At 44.1% G+C, this 23,080-nt stretch overlaps 1 protein-coding gene across 1 annotated transcript; it reads left to right on the top strand.

Moving 5' to 3' along the window:
- The first annotated feature begins 3,058 nt into the window (after positions 1–3,058).
- LOC124136580 (lactoperoxidase-like) lies at positions 3,059–21,444 on the top strand. Its single transcript, XM_048393583.1, has 14 exons — positions 3,059–3,157; positions 4,933–4,993; positions 6,428–6,578; positions 8,270–8,457; positions 9,875–10,060; positions 11,493–11,577; positions 12,133–12,257; positions 13,246–13,347; positions 14,135–14,239; positions 16,184–16,701; positions 17,819–18,039; positions 19,012–19,181; positions 19,567–19,669; positions 21,329–21,444. The coding sequence occupies exons 2-14, from the start codon at positions 4,936–4,938 to the stop codon at positions 21,390–21,392; spliced, it is 2,076 nt and encodes a 691-aa protein (XP_048249540.1). The 5' UTR covers positions 3,059–3,157; positions 4,933–4,935; the 3' UTR covers positions 21,393–21,444.
- The last annotated feature ends 1,636 nt before the right edge of the window (positions 21,445–23,080 follow it).

Genomic DNA, 23,080 nt, shown 5'->3' with positions numbered 1-23,080 from the left:
GTCACCCCCCGGCCTCACTCTGCCTATCAGTAGCCATGTCACCCCTGGCCTCACTCTGCCTATCAGTAGCCATGTCACCCCCGGCCTCACTCTGCCTATCAGCAGCCATGTCACCCCCGGCCTCACTCTGCCTATCAACAGCCATGTCACCCCCGGCCTCACTCTGCCTATCAGTAGCCATGTCACCCCCGGCCTCACTCTGCCTATCCGCACCCATGTCACCCCCGGCCTCACTCTGAGAGGACAACATGAGGCCAAGATTCTATTCCACTTGCACGTTTGCATTCAACAGGCATGTTTAAATAAGAATGTCATTGCAAGTCATCCACATTCAGTAACACCCCATTTGGTTCAGACAGCTGTTTATCTGATGTAATGCTATACTCTTGCAACACTGTTCATCCTAAGGCAGGGGCGTTGGGGTAGCCTAGTGGTTAAAGCGTTGGCTTGTCACGCCGAAGAACCGGATTTGATTCCCCACATGAATACAATGTGTAAAGCCTATTTCTGGTGTACCCCGGAGTGATCTTGCAGGAATATTGCTAAAAGCGGCATAAAACCATACTCACTCACTCACTCAGGTATTTGTCTGCCAACTGAAGCTGAACCTTCTGCAGACCATTGGTTTACACTTTCTAGTGTACAGTAGAGTACAGTACAGTACAATATTACCGGTTCAGTTCAAGACGCTTTTCAAATGATTTATAGTTCAATATTTTTTTCGCTGTTCCGGTATATTGGTTCAAAAATAAAAAAACAAGTCTTGTTATCATTTATATTGTTTAACCTACAATCTACACAGAAATTCATTTACAAATGATGTTTCCTTCAAAATTGACAGACAGAAATTGACTGGCTGAAACACCGGAATTGATATTTCTTTCATGGTGTTATCTCCCCTGTATCCATGACTACAAAATTATGGCGATGGACCATGCCAGGTAATATTTACTTTAGTATGTAGAAAAAAGGATTTGCTTGTAGAATCAGTATCAATCACTCTCAAACACTTTAGCTCCCCATATATTACAATATGGATTGCAGTATAATTATTTTGCAAATACACAGGCATCAGGGTGAACTCTTGTTTATGCAGGGGCGGTCGGGTAGCCTAGTGGTTAAAGCGTTCGCTCATCACGAATCGACCAGCGAAGATCTGGGGTAGAACAGGTCTTAAGCAACCCATGTTTGCCGTAAAAGGCGACTATGCTTGTCATAAGAGGCGACTAACGGGGTCGGGTGGTCAGGCTCGCTGACTTGGTTTGATGGATTCTCTGGTCAAGACTTGATTATTTACATACCGCTGTCATATAACTGAAATATTGCTGAGTGCGGCGTTAAACAACAAACAAACAAACAAACAAACAAACAAACAAACCATAAAAATCCCTTGAAAACTTCACCTAGGCCCCGAACACCGCAACCCAGATCAACCCTGAACAACTTGTCAAGCTTATGTTCCTGACATTGCAGTGCATAATACAATAATACTGATACCAGTTTCATGAGGTTCTGAGACAGAACAGGTCTCTCCTAGCTACTTATTACAATAGGCAAACCATTGTTGTTTAAGAACGTTAATGTTAATGTCTGACTTGGTCAGAGGATATTCTATGAACTTTTGCTTGTTTATTATTTAATGGCGCACTCAGATATATTCCAGCTATATGACGGCGGTCTGTAAACAATCGAGTCTGGACCAGTCAATTGTAAAGAACATCCAGTGATTGACATCATGAGCATCGATCCATGCAGTTGGGATACAATGACATGCATCAGCCAAATCAGTCAGCCTGACCACCCGACCCCGTCAGTCGCCTCTCACAACAAGCATAGTCAGCGTGGGTTGATGAAGGCCTATTCTACCCGGGGTCTTCACAGGTCCTGATTTTGTCAGATGTCCCTGCTCACCCTGGTTTGGCTCTATCAAATCTGTAGTTGGCAGGGTACTTGTGCTTCTTGACCATGTGGTTCTTCCGGCTCTTCGGGGCGCTGAATGTCTGCCCACATCCTTGAACCAGACACACAAACTGAAACAGTCGAACATCAGCATCTTGTTACCGCTTTCTCGTCTCGTGTTATCGTTTTCTCGTCTCGTGGTATATATCGTTTTCTCGTCTCGTGTTATCGCTTTTTCGCCTCGTTCTATCGTTTTATGGCTCTTTCGCTTTCTCGTCTCGTGTTATCGCTTTTTCTTCTCGTGTTATCGCTTTCTCGTCTCGTGTTATTGCTTTCTCGTCTCGTGGTATTGCTTTCTCTTCTCGTGTTACCGCTTTCTCGTCTCGTGTTATCGCTTTTTCGCCTCGTTCTATCGTTCTAGGAGTAACATTCGACTTACAGGAGTATGCCGTCTATCAGTCCGCCCGGTGGCCTTGCAACTCTTCTCAAATAGACTGGTTCTCTATTGTACATGCGCTGCGACAGCTTTGATGCGTAGCGTCTACTGGGGGTAACATTCGACTAATAGGAGTATGCCGTCTATCAGTCCGCCCGGTGGCCTTGCAACTCTTGTCAAATAGACTGGTTCTCTACTGTACATGCGCTGCGACAGCTTTGATGCGTAGCGTCTACTAGGAGTAACATTCGACTTATAGGAGTTTACCGTCTATCACCCCGCCCCGGTGGCCTTGCAACTCTTCTCAAATAGACTGGTTCTCTATTGTACATGCGCTGCGACAGCTTTGATGCGTAGCGTCGACTAGGAGCAACATTCGACTAATAGGACTAACATTCGACTAACAGGACTAACATTCGACTAATAGGAGTACTAATATTTTTACCTGAATGGAATTACACCTAGGATTATTGAATAAAATTCTTTCAAAGGTGATAATCTCAATTCCAGAAATAATTTATTTCAAATGTCAATTCATCTTCGAAAATCTATTATCCCTTAAAATTATAAAAGTTGCTGCGCCCTGAAGCAATTTATGTTCCCTCACTCACAATAATAACAGCATGACCTTGGTGGAACTCATTTGGCCTGTAAGCGTGGCACCTTTGACTGTAAGCGTGGCACCTCAGCATCATCGCATGTTAATTACGTGCACAGCGTGATTTACAGATCATAAAGGTTGGCAGTTACGCGCACGTATTTAGCGCATGTATTCATTTCCTGCAGAGACGGTGGAAGTGTCATCAGGGCTGAAGCGATATCGTAAGACTTTGAAGTTTATTTTGTAACTATGATTTCCTCAGTTAGTTATTTGAGTATTATTTGTGTATATCTTGTATCAAAAGCCATTAAACCTCTGGTATTAAGAAGAGACAGCATAAATACCCAAATATTCCTGTAAATATTTCATTTAAGTTTGATTGTAAAACAAACCACTTTCGTTGTATGAATTGGCGTGGGGCTTCCAAGAAAGAGCTGTTATTGATAGATTTCATAATAAGTTTTGTAAATATGTATTGGGTGTTGGTAGACACGTACGGAGTAGTGCAGCTTTAGCTGACTCTGGTAGACGTGGGATTTATATTTATTGCTACGATAAATTTGTCCAGTACTGGTGTAAATTGTTGAACGTCTGATCCCACATTCCAAGAAATGTTACCTGTGACTTGCACATTATAAAAATTATCATTGCTGACTGTTAAATGTTATGTTTCAAATATCAATGTTAGGGAATCGACAGAAATGTTTCCATTACCGACCACCGGCCCAGAATACATTAAAATAGCTTGAAAAATCAAGCATGCTGGATTAAAATGCATATATCATAACAATTTCATACACGAAACAAAGGTATAAGGTATTTCTTAATTTGTAGGTTTTTGCTTTGTTATAACTCATATTATGAAGGACTAGATTATTACCTGTTTGCATTAGCTGTGTGAATTTTCTAAGAGGTGGATATTCAGTGTAACATGGCGAGAGATACTTTCTTCTTATAGTGGCGGGGGCACGGGTGGCCCAGTCGTCTAAGGCCCCGCGATACGCTGTGCAGTGTTGCGTCCCTTGGGCATGCCAGAAACCTATGATTCTGGGTTCGAATCCCGGTTCTTCCCAATTGTTTCTAGGTTGTCAGCACCATACCCGTGCTCGTGGGTTTCACCGAAGTGGTAAACGTCTGAGACCTGCATCACCTCGGGCTTTCCTTCCATATTAAGCTGACACGCCTTGATATAACGGGAATACTGTTAAAAGCGGCGTTAAACCCAACTCACTCACTCTAGATAGTACTGTGATCTGCTAAATGTAGGACTTTTATGTTTTTATAAGTTTTTGATTATAAGAAAATGAAGCTGCGTGCGTGCGTGCCTGCGTGCGTGCCTGCGTGCCTGCGTGCGTGAGATATTTACAGAGCGCCGTCAAATAGGTAGTACATTGCTCAGTGCGGCGTTAAACAACTCATCTTTTTTCAAACAACATCGCTGTAGTCATTTCAAAAAGTCAAGCCAACTCACTGTATCGAATAGTGCAGCGGAAAATAGACACCAACCAGCGGTTAGTCATATGTTTACCAGAGTCGAATACAGAGAACAAATGACCCCTCACTGATTAGGTTCTTGTTTATTTAAAACATTCATTTGCCATGTTAGGCGATAGAATCAAAAGCCAGTTGCTATAGCGAATGGTGGCGCCGGCCTAAGGCCAAACTGGATTTGAGATTGTGATATGAGCTGTGATGCACTGACTCAAGTTTTTTTTAGTTTTTTTCTGTCCGTCCTGAATGTTTCTCCGCGAACACAACAAACGGCGCAAACCCACGATGCCAAATAAACATCTTTGTATATACATGTCTATATGACTACATGACTCTGGATGCGCGGCCACACGCGCTACATCAACCAGTATTACCTTCCCCACATGTCTTCTGGTGTCCCCCGCCGTAATATTGCTGGCAAATGCTTAAAAGCGGCAAAAAACCGGCGTAAAACCAGCGTAAAACCATACTCACGTTACGTGTCTAAACTTATCTTTTTTTGCAGAGAATGGTCGCGACAGTTTCACTGCTTCTACAAACTCAGTTCCTTCTCTTCCTTCTTGCAGGTATTATTATTATGATGATGATGATGATTATGATTATGATGATTATGATTATTATTATAGTGAATGTATGTGCAGGCTTTGTAGACATTACTTGGGCAGAGATTCTGATATTCAGTCCATTATTACATGGTCCATTTTCTGTTAAGAATGTTTGTTAATAATTTGTACTTGAAACTCTAGCTCCTTAACATAGCCATTATATGTATCTTTTTTTCCAAGAATTTTATTTTCATACACATACTATTTTGCCGTAAGTAGAAGATAATTGAGTATCGTTTGGATCTTCTTGCGGGTAGTTGACGTTTAGCCATAGAACCGACGTTTACTAATAGTATGCAAATAATTCATTACAAAGTCATCGTGCAGTCCTATATGAAATTAACACATAATTTCATTGAGACAGAGTTGTGTCCCTTTTGTCATGTCAGGACCTGCTACTCCTCGATTCGAATTCCACGATTGCTTCGTCGCCATGCAGAGGGTTTAACCAAGTTTTACACATTCCTCGCTGCTGGTTGGCTGGTTCTTTGTTTTACGCCGCACTCAGCAATATTCCAGCTGTGTGACGGCGGTCTGTAAATAATCGAGTCTAGACCAGACAATCCAGTGATTGATACCATAAGCATCGATCCACGCAATTGGGATCGATGACATGCGTCAACCAAGTCAGCAAGCCTGACCACCCGATCCCGTTAAGTCGCCTCTTACGACAAGCATAGTTACCTTTTACGGCAAGAATGGGTTGCTGAAGACCTATTCAAACCCGGACCTTCACGGGTCCTATGCTTCGCGTGTCCTTGGAGCTGTGTTCAGTCATAATGTTGACATGTAGGGTATTTCGTTTTAATTCAGTGTACCCGAGAGATTCAGGGGTAGAATATGTCTTTAGCAACCCATATTTGCTGTAAAAGGCGACCATGCTTGTCGTAAGTTAAAAGGCGACTAACGGGATCAGATGGTCAGGCTCGCTGACTTGGTTGATACATGCCATCGATCCTAATTGCGTGGGTCGATGCTCATGATGTCAATTACTGGATTGTCTGGTCCAGACTCGATTATTTTACAGACCGCCGTCATATAGCTGGAATATTGCTGAGTGCGGCGTTAAACAACAAACCAACAAAATGAAAAGATGTTGTGAGGCGATAAAGTATGTCTTTAACATGTATATCTCGATCCCCGAGACGCAGCAATTCGCTCTGCAGAGTAGCGTCCCTTAAGCGTGCCAGAATCCTATCATGGGTTGGAATCCCGGCCCGACCTGATGATCGTTGGTTTGTCAGTACTATAACCCAGTTTGGGTTTTTTACCAAAGGTAAACGTCTGAGACCTGCATTACTTCGGGTTTTGCTCCCACATCAAATATACACATCGTGACATAACTTAAACACTGGCGTTGAATTCTTAATTCCCAAATTAAAACTTCGATTTCAGCCTTGTCCGGCAGTGATGCAAAGCGGCCTAGTCGGGTTATAAATTCCTCGTTCAACTTTCATTTTGGACTGGTGCGAAGCAGCTTTAAATCGATCACCAGGTCGAAAGACCAGAAGCTGAAACGCAAAAACTTAAGAAAGTTTCTGAAAGAGTAAGTAGACTTTATGATGAAACGTTGTGAGACCCATCTTCCCGAGGCGAGGGAGTTACTTACTATAGACTATACGGACTATATCGCTATTACTGACCACCGTCATATAGCTGGAATATTGCTGAGTGCGGCGTCAAACAGACAAATGTATCTGGTTGACGTGTGATGGTTGTTGTAGCTGTGGTTGCCGTGTGATGGTTGGGCTGCAGCTGTAGTTGTCGTGTGATGGTTGAGCAGTCGCTGTGGTTGCCGTGTGAGGGTTGGGCAGTCGGTGTCGTTGCCTTGTGATGGTTGGGCAGACGGTGTCGTTGCCGTGTGATGGTTGGGTAGTCGCTGTGGTTGCCGTGTGATGGTTGGGTAGTCGCTGTGGTTACCGTGTGAGGGTTGGGTAGTCGCTGTGGTTGCCGTGTGATGGTTGGGAAGTCGCTGTGGTTGCCGTGTGAGGGTTGGGCAGTCGCTGTGGTTGCCGTGTGAGGGTTGGGCAGTCGCTGTGGTTGCCGTGTGATGGTTGGGCAGTCGCTGTGGTTGCCGTGTGAGGGTTGGGCAGTCGCTGTGGTTGCCGTGTGAGGGTTGGGCAGTCGCTGTGATTGCCGTGTGAGGGTTGGGCAGTCGCTGTGGTTGCCGTGTGAGGGTTGGGCAGTCGCTGTGATTGCCGTGTGAGGGTTGGGCAGTCGCTGTGGTTGCCGTGTGAGGGTTGGGCAGTCGCTGTGGTTGCCGTGTGATGGTTGGGTAGTCGCTGTGGTTGCCGTGTGAGGGTTGGGCAGTCGCTGTGGTTGCCGTGTGAGGGTTGGGCAGTCGCTGTGGTTGCCGTGTGAGGGTTGGGCAGTCGCTGTGGTTGTCGTGTGATGGTTGGGCAGTCGCTGTGGTTGCCGTGTGATGGTTGGGCAGACGGTGTCGTTGCCGTGTGATGGTTGGGTAGTCGCTGTGGTTGCCGCATCCCCTCATAGTTTGATATCAGTTTTTATACACATGTATATCAGAAGCACGGGCGCCGCATTTCGCCATACAGAGTTGCGTCCATTGGGCACGCCAGAAACCTATTATCGGATCGAACCGGGTTTCAAACCCACGAATCCCGGTTCGCACCGATTGTTTGAAGGTTTGTCAGCACCATTACTTTTCTAGATGTTCGTTTGTTTGAACGAAAAGCTACAAAATCACGCGTACGCACAATGCATAGAATAACATAAAACGGACAGCATAAATCATGAGAACATCACGACAATCTGATTATTTCGGAGACTTTCGGAATCAACAGATTTGAGTTTCCCTGGCTTAAACCTTTCAATTATTAAGGTTGATATATAATCCTTCCATATTTTTGCATAATGAAAAATGCATCAGTTATATACTTGTTTAAAATGCATGTTCAGAATGGCTAGTGAATACCTGGTTCAGAAACAACTGCAAGAAAAATGGCGTGACGTCATCATAATGTTTTTATAAGTTGTTAATTTCATAGTTTCTTCCATGTCTCCGTGGTAAAAGACCTTCGTTTTCCGTGAAACTGTTTTATCAAAGGGTGGGAGAGAGGGAGAAGATCCGCCCTTGACAAGTGGTGTTAAACAGTCGGCTAAATGCCCAGTCAAAGACAAAGAAGCCATGATTTTTTCCAGGTTATTTAGACCACAGTGATGGAAAAGCTGGAATATTGCCGAATACACAACCAACAATGTCAATATCTCGTTTAGACACCCAAAAGCGTCAAAAGAAGAGATTAAGCGTGCTAAGAAAAAGGCAGACTGTCCCGCGTCGTTTGAGTGTTCTGAAGAGGACCTCTATCGTACTCCCGACGGCAGCTGTAACAACCTGGACCATCCGCATTGGGGAGCGGCAAATCAGCCATTCCGACGATACCTACCCCCTGAGTATAGTGATAGTAAGTAGAGATGAACGTCATAAGTCTACCCGTGAAGATCCAGGGTAGAATAGGTCTTCAGCAACCCATGCTTGCCATAAAAGGCGACTATGCATGTCGTAAAAGGCGACTAACGGAATCGGGTGGTCAGGCTCGCTGACTTGGTTGATGCATGTCATCGAATCCAAACTGCGTGGATCGATGCTCCTGATATCAACCACTGGATTGTCTGGTCCAGACTCGATTATTTACAGACCGCTGTCATATAGCTGGCGTTAAACAACGAACAAAAATATCATAAGTCTACAGTATACATATACAACTCAACATTTGCTAAGGACTAAAATAGTCGTCTTTAGGAAAAGGGTTGATTCTTAGATAATGTTGAGTAGTATATGTGGACACCAACCCTGTGGTATAGTGGTCGGGTCTGTCTGTGGCCAGAAATCTATGATTGTGGGTTCGAATCCCTGTTCGATGCGATTTATGTTTCTTGGTTTGTCTGCACCATACCCGTGCTCGTGGGTTTCACCGAAGTGGTAAACGTCTACGACCTGCATCACTTCGGGCTTTCCTCCCACATTAAGCTGACACGCCGCGATATAACTCACCCGTATGCACGTCGTTATGTGCGTGCAATAGTGGGTGAGTGAGTTTGTTTTACGCCGCTTTTAGCAATATTCCAGCAATATCACGGCATGGGACACCAGACACAGGCTTCACACATCGTACCCATCGGGAATCGAACCCGGGTCTTTAGCGTGACGAGCGAACGCTTTAACCACTAGGCTACCCGATGTAAGTGCAATAATCTTGAACGCAGTGATAAATATCATTTCACCTTACCTCACTAGAGCTAAATAACAGGAATACTGTTCAAAGGGGCGTTAAACACAACTCACTCAGTGTAAACTATGTTACACGACTGCGCACTGTACTGCTACTGATACATATGTAATCAAATGTATATTTTATAGGCTGTTATTATTGCCGCAGTCAGTTGATCGGTATGTTCATGTCATGTTCTCAGTTCCTTTGGAAGTAATGTGGTACTTGTGGGGGATATTTCACTGGATTGTCTGGTCGACAGATTTATTTACAGACCGCCTTCATATAGCTGGATAAGTGCTGCAGAATGCGGTGTTAAACAAAACATGCCTAACTGGTGGATTTTGCTGCTTTTGAAAAAAAGAATTATTTACGTTTCAACGAGTTAAAATTAGGGTAGGGATTTTTTCCTGTGCCAAACACGTAAACCTTGCAATTCTCCAGGACTGGGCAATACTGTTTTCACACATATTTAAGCTTATTCATAATTCAAAAGATGGCTGGGAATAGTGAATTTTCCTTCAGCCCTTTGTAAGACAGATATATGCAAGTCGTTTCTCTTTTATATGTCCTATTTGACATTCTGACACGGCCATTGACTATACTGCAGAAGAAAGTCAACCACGCTTGAAGGGCAAGAAAGGACCGCTGCCCAGCGCCCGGGAAGTGAGTCGACGGTTCCACACTGCTGGCACGGAGGTGGTGGAGGAAGCTGGCGTCACGCACATGTTGATGCAATGGGGGCAGTTCCTAGACCACGACATCGACTTCACCCCTGTGCAGGCCGAAAAGATTGGTCAGTACACCTCTACACCTCCTATTAATATTAAGACTTGACATTCACTTTGTGTGAGTTTATTGGAATATGAATATGGATTATCGTTGCTCATTCTGTAAACGATTGTTTTCCTGGACCAGATTCGACATCTTACATGCCGCCACGAGGTGGAGATGGAATAGGCGATGAAAAACAGTAACTCATTCGATGTGCATTTTCAATTTGGGCAGTGATGCAAGGTTTCTTCAGCACACTTTAAAAGAAATATTAAAGAATATGATGTATGAATCTCATGGCTATATCATGGCGTCAAGGTGGACAGTTTTGTAATTTTCGTCTGAGGCAATTCAGCCAGAGTTACGTCCCTTAGGTATGCCATGATCTACTGAACATGGGATCGTATCCCAGTGTCGCCCTCGATATAATCCTTTGCTTCCTTCAGCACTGTACCAATGGTAAACGCAACAGTGGCACCGCTTTGCGATTTGCTCGCACATTAAGCTGACAGGTCGCGATATAAGTGAAATATTGCTCATCACATTTCGGTACGTTTTACACCGCCAGGGTTAGAACTAAATTCAAAAGCTTTGCTAGCCCGGATGAAGATGAAGTGCCCTTGTAATACTAAAACAAAGGGAAAGTGAGAAATTCGTACTAGCCTGCTGGAATCTGTACTAGCCCCGGGCTAGCGGGCAAGTGTTTAGTTCAAACCCTGCCGGGACCGCTTCCGTGGACAAGCGGATAGAGCGTCTGCCTTGAGAGCGGGAGGTCGGTGGTTCGATTCCCGGCCGTGTCATCCCTTCCCGAGGCAAGGGAGAAAAGGTCCAGTTTCCACACTTGCCGAACTTGACTAGAATTTCTGGGCTCGATCGAAGCGCCACCAGTGGATATTACGAGTTATGCCCCTTCTATGGCACTCCTATTGACCAATCAAATTTAACCTCTCATATCACAAACATTTGCTTCAAACAAAATGGCAGCGCTAAATCAAGGCGATCTGATCAATAATCAAGATCTAAATTGGAATAAAATGGGTCTTACCCCACGAAGTGCCTCAAATCACGCAAGGACCTTGATGAAAAACATGAAAAGATTTGCAAACTATATGTCGACGCCAAGCTGACGGTGCACATGCTTTGCAATTCCTGCAATCAGTTAACGAACCGGATGTCGATTTCCTCTCACGAATATGATTTTTATCCTTCCTGGCGCTCGGCAGTAAAGGGATGGAACAAGGACTGGTATCCATGTAAACTGGGGCATGATGGCCCAGTGAACTGGTATTACAAACCGGCTTTAGCACAGCCTATTAAAGGCAGCCACACCCGCGTGCATATGCACGTCGCTATAGAAGTGCAATAATCTTGACCGCGAGGTAAAACCCCATTTCATCTCGCCTATACCTCACCAATGCATTTTCCTTATTACATTTTCTAACCCTATATGACAGGAAACGACGTAAAGCCATATGCGTGCTGTGAAGACAAACTGAAAAGCGTTACCGAGTATGCTGTGAAAGCAATTTACTCATACGAGTGAGTATGCCACTCTCATGCATTCTTTGTGAAGCCCGTTTCTTGGACACCCCCACCCCCCCACCCCCCGTGAGATTGCTAGAATATTGCTGAAATCTGCGTAAAACCTTACTCACCCACTCTTGCATAGACCATGGAAGATCCAGGTTACATCTTCAGCAAACTTGCCGTAACAGGCGACTAACGGGATCGGGAGGTCAGGCTCGCTGTCTTGGTTGACGCATGTCATCGTATCCAAACTGCGTGGATCGATCCTCATGATGTCGATCACTGGATTGTCTGGTCCAGACTCATTTTTTTACCGACCGCCATCATATAGCCTGAATATTGCTGAGTGCGGCGAAAATATTGAACTTATTAATATGTTAATATTTTGCGTTTTTTGTGATTTCGTTGGTAATTATCCTTGGCTCGATTGAAGAAAATCAGTTCTAGACATCGTAAATCTTGGTGCCATACAACTGTCGCATCCGAAATAAGAAAAGTAGCTGCAACGTATTACAAAACAATATGCAGCCACAAAATATTAAAAGGACAATAAATTTTATTTTTCAGAACTTGCTTCCCCATACCCATATTGCCCACCGACCCTGTCTTCAATGGACCAACAAGAAAGAAGAAGCTCAACTGCTTTAGTTTTGCTCGGTCAGTGCAAGTTGAAAATACAGATTGTGAGATTGGTACGTGGTCAACTGAAGTTTCCCTTTTCCGCCTGGGCTCAGCAGATGTTGGTTGAATTGAAAGTATGGCTATGTATTAAACGTATCGGATATGGGCCTTATTCCTGCAAAAACGACGTTTAATACACATACAAACATTTAGCATTTAAAAGTCGCCTTAACTTTAAATTTGGACATTTTCCCGAGGCAAGAGAGTTAACTGACTTTAAAAGTCCAGTTTCCACCCTTGCCGAACTAGGCTGGTAGAGCGCTGGTGGTAGAGCGCCCGCCCGGAGAGAGGAAGGCCCGGGATTCCATCCCCGGCCGCGTCATACCAAAAGACGTTAAAAGATGGTACTTGTTGTAACCGTGTCTGGCGCTCCGAGTAGGTATACTGTGTCTGAGTTGGGTATTCATGTTAAACTGCGGCATGGTATCTCGATGGGCTAGCACTGTAAATCGGCATCAGTCCGGACTCGCGCACACGCACACGCACACGCACGCACACACGCACGCACACACACACGCACACGCACACGCACGCACACACGCACACACACATGCACGTCGCTATATAAGTGCAATAATCTTGGATCTGTTTCGAATTACGCCAATGTGGAGGGCCAGGCAGTTTAATAACGATTAGTTTCGAATTAGAATTATAAGTATTCTTGCTATTCCTTTGAAAAATATTTAGTTGTACTAAAAGCACTCCGTTCAGAATCAATATTTCACGGGGGGCCACTTCGTCTAAGGTGCCGCAATTAACTGTGCAGAGTTGCGTCCCTTGGGCACGCCAGAAACTATGATTGTGGGTGCGAATCCCGGTTCGCCCTTATTATGTTTCTAGGTTTGTTGGTACCATACCCGTGCTCGTGAGTTTCACCAAAGTGGTAAACGTCTGAGACCTGCATCACTTCGGGCTTTCCTCCAATATTAGGCTGACATGCCGTGATGTAACTGAAATACTGTTCAAATGGGCGTTAAACCCCACTAACTTACTCTTCAGCTCCAGTTGAACAGCTGAATCAAATCACGGCTTACATCGACGCATCGAACGTGTATGGGTCGTCCAAGGAAGAACAGGATTCCTTGAGGGAATTTAATCAAGGTACCTGTTTCGTGTATGTTGGTAGGGCAATCAATGTTTGACTGCACCTCAACTTGGTGAGACTTATTATGATCAATTATGAATGAAATTTTCTTATAACGTTTAGCATCCTTTGAAATAAGTTCAGTCGTAGGATAATACTTTGGGAATACACTCCTTCCGTTCAAGCTATCACGTGGCAGTATGTCACGTGTCAATGATACGTATATGTGGTCAGGGACCGATCATTTCATTTTGAGTGGGGAGGGGGCTTGTATGGATATTGGTTGCATTAAGAGTGACTGTTTTGGAGTAGACGTCTTAACGTTAAGATAACTTTATGCTCATGGACGGAGCGGGGGTCCTAAGTTGGATAACTTGTTCCCTATTTATTTCAATCTGAAACAAAAATGTTCAAACAAAACAAGATGGCACTAAGTCTCGTTCAGAAGAGACACGTTGATTGGTTTCGACATCAAGCTCATAAGCGAGATCATTCTCTACTGATTATAAGCGATCATTTCAGAAACGATGCCATGGTTGCGAATGGGTACAGGTAGCCTTGCTCCAAGGCTGTATTGAATATGTCCTTGGGTGTCGAGTAATTCTATCCTTAGTCAAGTCTAGATAAGCGCACAGTACAGGATACCAGTCTCTAACAGGGACACTTTGTTCATATTTAGATAATCTAGAAATTATCATAATTTAAACTAATAACTAAGAGACTTGTGCAAGTCTTGGGTATGGGGAATGTGTTGTAGGATGCGACAAGGTGGACAATCGATGATATACCGCCTGTTTCTTCCAGGTTTGATGAAATACCAGAGGATACCGAGTCAACATGGATGCCCTGCTGCCGATCTATTGCCCTCTAACGTCAACACGTGTGGATCAACAAAATGTTTCAAAGCAGGTAATACTAATACGACGAATAGGCTTTTGTCCATGGGGTGTGAACCGGTGAAGATCCGGGTTAGAATTGGTCTTCAGCAACCAATGCTTGTCTTAAGAGACGACTAACAGGGTCGCCGACATGGTTCATGTATGTAATCGTTTCCCAATTGCGTAGATCGATGCTCATGATGTCCATCACTAGATTGTCTGGTTCGGACTCGATATATTTACAGACCGCCTTCATATAGCTAGAATGGTTGGTTGGCTGGCTGGTTTGTTGTTTAACGCCGCACTCTATTATTCTCAATATTCAAGCTATATGAAGGCGATCTGTAAATAATCGAGTCTGGACCAGACAATCCAGTGATTGGCATCATGAGCATGGATCCACGCAATTGGGATCGATGACATGCATCAATCAAGTCAGCCAACCTGACCACCCGATCCCGTTATTCGCCTCCTACGGCAAGTATAGTCGCCTTTTACGGCAAGTATAGTCGCCTTTTACGGCAAGTATAGTCGCCTTTTACGGCAAGTATAGTCGCCTTTTACGGCAAGTATAGTCGCCTTTTACGGCAAGTATAGTCGCCTTTTACGGCAAGTATAGTCGCCTTTTACGGCAAGCATGGGTTGCTGATGAGCAGTTAGAATAATGCTACAACAAATACAACATAAGGATAAGCGGTTTCCTTCCCTGACGCTTCTATTAATAACAGTGCAATATCAAGCCGGCAACACTAACTTGGACTCAGATTGGACCAACGTGAGAAATCAAACGTGGACTGCCGGCGAGACGAGCAAAGGCTGCACTGTTTTCTTAAACTGGAAAGACTTTGGGCAAACATTTGGCTTGATACAGGTGGAGACGGTTAACCCACGGTGTGCACGTGCAGGTCATGACGATGAAATTAACGCGTCCTCGGAGACACGTGTTGCTCATAAGACTATATCCATGCTTGCCGTGAAAGGCAACCATGCTTGTCTTAAGAGGCAACTAACGGGATCGTCTGGTCTGACTCGATTTGGTTGATGCATGTCAACGTATCCCAATTGTGTGGATCGATGCTCATGATGTCAATCACTGGCTTGTCTGGTCCAGACTCGATTATTTCACAGACCGCCGTCATATAGCTGGAATATTGCTGATTGCGGCGTTAAACAACAAATAAATAAATTGTCATCTGGAAGACTGGAACGGCCCAGTCAGTTCCTTACTGTCCTCGCTGACCATTGGGGAAGTAAATCTAAACTGACATTCACTGTCGCTGTCTCAGTTTTCCCCCATTTCCGACATGCTCAATTAATCCGTCTCCTCTCTCATCCCGGTCCTCTGGGGCGCCGCGATTCGCTGTGCAGAGTTGCATCCCTTTGACTGTGGGTTAGAATCCCGGTTCGCCCCTAGGTTTGTCAGCACCATACCCGTGCTCGTGGGTTTCACCGAAGTGGTAAACGTCTGAGACCTGAATCACTTTGGGTTGTATGAAGGTTAGTTTCGAATTATGATTGTAGTCCTGCAATTCCTCATGAAAAATATTTAGTTCTACAAAAAGCAATTCTTTTCAGAATTAGTTACTGTATGTCGGATGCACGGGTGGCCCAGTCGCGGAGTTACCTCCCTTGATCGTTGGTTCGAATCCCGTCACGCCGAAGACACGGGTTCGATTCCCGACATGGGTACAATGTGTGAAGCCCATTTCTGGTGTCCCCCGCCGTGATATTGCTGGAATATTGCTAAAAGCGGCGTAAAATCATACTCACTCACTCACTCACTCACTTCGGGCTTCCCTCCCAGGCTGTGACATAACTGGAATAAAGTAGCGTTAAACCCAACTCGCTCATAAGGTCTATAAGGATAAGGGCATGGAGGTGTTTACTCAACACCAGTTTGGTTTAATCTTATGTTTAATACTATGAAAAGATACGTTGTTTATTTATGGGTTTTTTTTGCAATGACATCCTTCAGGCGACGTCCGGGTGAACGAACAGGTTGGTCTGGCAAGCATCCACACTGTGTGGCTGAGACAACACAACGCCGTTGCCAGGCAACTAGGTGCCATGAACAAGGCATGGAGGGACGACGACGAGAAAGTCTTTCAAGAAACCCGAAAAATTGTAGGCGCGATGATGCAAGTGATTACTTACAACGAGTTTCTGCCCATCGTACTTGGGGACGAGATGAAGAGGTACAAGCTCGATTCAGAAGATGCCACGTCAAGTATATATCAAGACAATTTACTCAAGGATCTTCTTGATCTGTTAGCTCCGAAAAGCAAGCACAGGGCCATAGATGCAACTATCAGGAACTCATTTGCGACTGCCGCCTACCGTTTTGGCCATTCACAGATCCGCGGCGCGACGTCTTTGGGTAACAATGTGACAATAAAGCTCAGTGATGCGTTTGGCGATACGGCAATGATGACCCAAAACCACTGTGTCACAAGGCAATGGATGCGTGGACTAGCGCAGGACAAGTGTTTAAAGGTAGGCATTGGCTTCTAATATTCGATCACCTCTTTCCTCACGACTTTGGTTTCGGGCCCGCATTTCTATGTTTATTTAGAGATAATGTTATTATTTATTCCTTTTATAACGCACTTATAATAGCCAGTTGGGGGACACGGTTGGCCCAGTCGTCTAACGCTGTGCAGAGTTGGGGCACGCCAGAAACCTATGATTGTGGGTTAGAATCCCGGTTTGCCCCAATTATGTGTCTAGGTTTGTCAGCACCATACCCGTGCTCGTGGGTTTCACCGAAGTGGTAAACGTCTGAGACCTGAATCACTTCGGGCTTTCCCCCCACATTAAGCTGACACGCCGCAATATAACTGGAATACTGTTAAAAGCGGCGTTAAACCAAACTCACTCACTGTAATAGCCAGTCAACAGGTGATTGCTCATTGTGCGTAATATATCAGTAGAGGTTCCTGTGTACACCGCATCATCACAAATCAGGTCACGGGTAACGATTACTTATAGTAAAGAGTCTATTAGGACCTGAGGAATCTTTCGGGTTTAATTGAAAGTTCAGAAACACTGTACGATTTATAATGTTAAAACGAATTCGAAGGTAGATATTTTAGGTACTGCAAAAAAAAATCCAGCTTGTGGTAAGAGAAGCAGGGACCAATTCCATTTTCTTGAATTAATGATGAAAGATGATGATCCGGGATAGAATAGGTCTTCAGCATCCCATGCTTGCTGTAAAAGCCGACTTTGCTTGTCGTAAAAGGCGACTGACGGCATCGGGTGGTCAGGCTCGCTGACTAGGTTGATGCATGTCATCTAGCCCAATTGCATGGATCGATGCTCATGATATCAATCACTGAATTGTCTGGTCCAGACTCGATTATTTACAGACCGCCGTCATATAGCTTGAATATTGCTGAGTGCGGCGTAAAACAACAAACCAACCAATTCTTGAAAATGAAAATGTTTTGAAATATAACTTTTCTAATTCTGTGATGTGTTATAACAATGAAAATGTCTCATGTCGTCAATCACTGGATTGTCTGGTCCAGAGGCGATTATGTACAGACCGCCGTCATATAGCTGGAATAATTCGGCATTTAACATCCAATAAACTTGTCTCCTGCTAAAGGTTGACCGGTTCCTGAGCCCTGAGGTTACTGACCACCTGTTTGAGGACGCCGATGGCAACAAACTGGACCTTGCAGCGTTAAACATCCAGCGGGGGCGGGACCATGGCTTGCCTGGCTACAACGCCTGGAGGAAATTCTGTGGGCTGAAAACGTTCCAAAAGTTTTCTGCCATGACCGATCATACTAGTCAAGAAAAGGAATTATTGTCGTCACTGTACGAGTAAGTTGTTTGTCTGTTTTGATATGTAGGGACTTGCAGCGATTCCTGTGACGGATGGGTTAGTTTGTTCAATCATCCGATTGTTACAGCAAGACCTACAAGAGTGATTTGTCAAGCTTGTGACTGTTCCTTTCAGTCTGTTAAGAGTTTAGTTATTCAGCTATCAACAGAGTCATGGAATTGGGATTCGGAACTGTTTTTTGTTGTTGTTGTTTAACGCCGCACTCGGCAATATTCCAGCTTTATGACGGCGGTCAGTAAATAATCGAGTCTGGACCAGACAATCCAGTGATTATAAGCATCGATCCACGCAATTGGGATACGATGACATGCATCAACCACCCGATCCCGTTAGTCGCCTTTTACGGCGAACGGATGGGTCCTCAGTGTAACATGTGTATTGTAAAGAGAAAGTGAAATGTCGAGTTGAACGTCGCTAATGGCTCAGCGACGGCTCTTGGTTGAGAGGCGCATAACGGGTTCGGGTGATCTAATTCGTTGACATGACTTAATGCACTTCGCGAGGTAAGATCCGTTTCATTACAATAGAGATCTTGGTCATCGATCAGATCAAATGACTGGGCGCCGCCGTTTTGTTTGAAGCAAATGCAAGTGATAGGAGAGATGGAATCTGATTGGTCAACAGAAAGGACATTGAAAGGACATTACTAGTAATATCCACTGATGGCACTGCGATCGAGCCCAGATATTCCAGTCGAGTTCGACAAGGGCGGTAACTGGACTTTTACAGTCGGTCAACTCCCTTGCCTCGGGAAGATGTGATGTTACTTAACTACCGTGCAAACACAACTCGCTCACTTTAGAAAGCCATGATGCTACTTTCCACCTGTTTGGTTTTCTGATGCTCTTGGAGCTGTTTTCCATCAATTGCCGTTACTGACAGCTTTAAGTGAAATATACTGAAATGGCGTCCTAACACTTAAAAACGTTTTATTTATTCTTGTTCACTAGTCACCCAAACGACATCGACCTCTTCACCGCTGGGGTCAGTGAGAAGCCATACAACGGCGGGTTGGTCGGGCCGACATTCGCCTGTATCCTCGGCCTTCAGTTTTCTGCTCTTAAGCATGGCGACCGATTTTGGTATGAAAGAGCTGATGAAAGCGTGAGTTTCACAACAGGTACGTGTTATCAAAATAATAATTCGGTTTGGACTGGGTGTTTTGCTTTTCTTTTCTTTTTTTCTTTTTTTTTGGGGGGGGGGGGGGGGGGGAAAGAGTCTACAGATGCAACTCCTGATTATTTTCTAATTACACTTATTAGCCTAAATATTCCTTTTAGCTGACTGCATGGCATCCCGATGGCGTCGATGTTCATGCTTCGTCATTGGACTTATTCAAATATTTACAGGCCGCCTAGTTTGGCCGTAGTATTGCTCACTGCGGCGTGGAACAACATTCACTCGCGTCACTGTACTTGCTTTGGAATGGACTGTTCAGTGTCGCGTTGAATGAGAAGGGAAACATTGCTCTCATCTAATATCTCAACATTCTTTTCTTGTTTCAGAGCAAATTGAAGAGCTTCGCAAGGTAACGTTTTCCCGAGTCCTGTGTGATCACACCGGCATTACAAAAATACAGCCAAACAGCTTCCGTTCTACAAGCGACACGTATGTACTGCTTTTCGCTTATCCACATATTTTTTTTAATATTTTTTTTATTATTATCATTTTTGGTCTTATCGGACTGTGAAGATCCGGGGTAGAATAGGCTCGCTGACTTGGTTGATGCTTGTCATCGTGTCGCAATTGCGAGGATCGATGCTCCATGCACAATCACTGGATTGTCTGGTCCTGACACGACTATTTACAGACCGCCGTCATATAGCTGGAATATTGCTGAGTGCGGCGTTAAACAACAAACTAACAAAACCGATATACATGTATGGTCTGTGCGTAATGAACAAATGTTTTATTGTTAATGATCCTGAAGGTAGTTGTGGTCATTTTTATGAAGATATTCTTCATTTAGGAGGTAAACCTACTTGTTAAAAAATGTATGTAGTCCCACTGTAGAGTAGATACCTCTTTTTTCATTTGGAACCGAGCGCTTTCTCCATTCAACCATGACGGTGCTCTCTTGCAACGCGTAACAAGGGACGAGTACATTCCGGAAAGGGGGTCACAGGAAGTTTAACATTAAAATACCCGTAGCCTTGACTAGTTCAAAATAAGTTTTCAAAACAGTTTCTTTCCGAAAGAATATAACAAATAACCCTCCAGACTTTGTCGCCTCTTACGACAAGCAAAGTCGCCTTTTAGGGTTGCTGAAGACCTATTCTACCCCAGAACCTCACGAGTCCATTACAGCAAATAACAAGGTTTTAAACCCAACATGGTGGCATGGGTGGCCTCGTCGTCTGAGGCGCCACAGTGCAAGGTTTGTCAGCACCACACCCGTGGTCGTGAGTTGCAGAGTGATGAAGGTCTGAGACCATCATCACTTGGGGCTTTCCTGCCACGTTAGGCTGACACGCCATGATATGACTGGAATACTGTTACATCAATATCGCAGGGCCCCTATTTCGGTAAACCTACACTCAGCCCTGGATCCGTTCGCGCTTCTCGCTCTCTCAAATTACCTGCCCTTGAATTTTTAGCCATTTTGATTGGCTACGCTTCTAGGTCTAACGTACCAATCAGAATGCGAGTTGCAAAGCAGCTTCAACGTTGGGTTGGCGATGTTAACAATATAGCGGCCAGTCTTACTCGTTACGATAGTGTTTGCGAGAAGTTAAACGTTGAAAAACTGACTGACTCGCAAAAGAAAGTCTTTTTGGTGGAAAGGATGTCTTCGTGTCCTTTAAAACTGGAGGTGGCTTTGATTACTCGGCAATACGAGCTACCTCCCTTACCCATGTCTTTTCCTCGGCTGGACGTTTTATTGGTCGGTAAAAGGTCAAAGAAAATGAAGGGCGGGTAATTTAAGATTTCCAGGACCACGGGATGGGCCCCAATGGATAGTGTTAGTTTACGAAAATGCTAGACCTGGCGATAAAGATGTGTTCAGTGCAGCGTTAAACTTAACTCACTCACTTTATGTGGTACCTATTGTGTTCCCGTTGTAGTATTACTGACATCGATAGAAATTAAACTTGTATCCTCCTAAACGTTTTTAGTTCATCCACTCCTTCTTATACCGACATTTTGTTGTATTTGCTCGAAAGGTGAATTTATAATTCAGAATGAACACACTTTAGTTCCTATACAGTCCATTCATATCCGAAGGTTGTTCAAACTGCCTATTTTAAAGAGTTGTCTTTCTTCCAGAAACCAGATCAAGGATTGTGAGGATCTGCCGAAAATGGACATCTCAAAATGGAAAGTCCTCTAGATCTCTCAATGTAGTTTTGTATATCTGCATAATAAATTTTATGGTGGTCGGATGCTCTGTGTGTGTGTTGAGCATTTGGATTATTGAGCTGATATGACGTTTAGGTATTAAATGTCATCGTACCCAATCTCATTAAAATCATTTCTGAGTTCTCGCTGCCGCTAAACAAAGATCTTAGGACATCGCATTACGGATCACGTCAGAACGACCTTTCAGGAACTTTGACCGACCACTGAAACGACTGACACGAAGTCGACATCAACCAATTAGAAAGCAGCTTTCTCGAGCTTAACAGCACTCGTTTCAACCTGGCGACTTCCATTTCAGACTACCCTTGAAAAATATGCTGATACCGTTCTCGATTAAAATTCTGAAAACTGAACAAACGAACATTCCGGAATGTCTAGGATATTGTTGCGATTGTATGGCAGTGCTTCCCACGTACTGTACAACACCTCCTCCGTTCAAATGTTTATCCCAATGAAGCGAGAGATAGCCGATAGCTTTGACGGAAACAGTCGTACGGGTCGTTACTGTCGTTCGGAATACCCCATGTTAACGTTTTCGAGGTTGCTTAATTAGAAAACACATTCTGTCAGTCACTTTCATGATCTGTTATGCGACGCTTTGATTGGTCGGGTGAAAGGTCGTTCTGACGTGACCCGTAATGGGATGTCCTCAGATCTTTGTTTAGCGAAAGCACAACTAAGATCTGATTTTAATGAGATTGCATCGTACCCCGATCTCGGTGAACGTTGCTCATAATATCAACCACTGGTTTGTCTGACCCATACTTGATTATTTATAGGCCGCTGTCGTACAACGAGAATATTATAGAGAGCGACAACGCTCAATTAGAATTGTTACCTGTAAATAATTGCAAAACAAGATTTTTCTTCCTTGACACCAGTGTACCAATGAAGTTTAAACCTGTCATTCTTGTTCTACCAAAATTGACCCGCAGATTTGTAATGAAGAACCTAAGTATTGTTGTTCGATCCCAATGTCAGTCGGCCGATTCTTAATACATAACCAGGGGCGGTCGTGTAGCCTAGTGGTTAAAGCGTTCGCTCGTCACGCCGAAGACCCGGGTTCGATTCCCGACATGGGTACAATGTGTGAAGCCCATTTCTGGTGTCCCCCGACGTGATATTGCTGGAATATTGCTAAAAGCGGCGTAACACCATACTCACTAATACATGACCAACACAAAGGATCAAATATGTATCTTTTATTGAAAAAGAAGCTTGCCTAATGATATGGAAGCGAATTAACATCAGGGTACCGCAAACGAATATTGAATTATACTATAATAAGTTATTTGAAAAGATCGAGTGTCGTTTAACTTTTGAGCAGTATATAATACACTGGCTAAACGAGGATGCCCTGTACCCGGAAACAACACTTTACCAAATACTAGTACAGTCGTAGCGGCGGCGCTTTTATAAAAAAATGCCACAGCTGCTTAATTATTTCCTGACCCCAGCGGCACAAAGATTTGTTAGGGCTACGACTACCGCAAGCCTCTTAAAGGGGAAGTGTACACGCAAAAATCACTTTCTTTCTTTTTCTAAACAAAACGCAATTTTAGAATTAATTAGTATCTGTGTTTGAAAATATACACTCATTTTTTTTCACAGTGAACGTAGGAAGCTCACAATAGTGTGAAAATGATATGCCGTTATGAG

Source organism: Haliotis rufescens, unplaced genomic scaffold (genome assembly GCF_023055435.1).
Source record: "Haliotis rufescens isolate VD_foot unplaced genomic scaffold, xgHalRufe1.0.p SCAF_12, whole genome shotgun sequence".
Taxonomy (NCBI): domain Eukaryota; kingdom Metazoa; phylum Mollusca; class Gastropoda; order Lepetellida; family Haliotidae; genus Haliotis; species Haliotis rufescens.
Note: the sequence above shows the minus strand (reverse complement) of the source record. Positions and strands in the feature narration are given on the sequence as shown.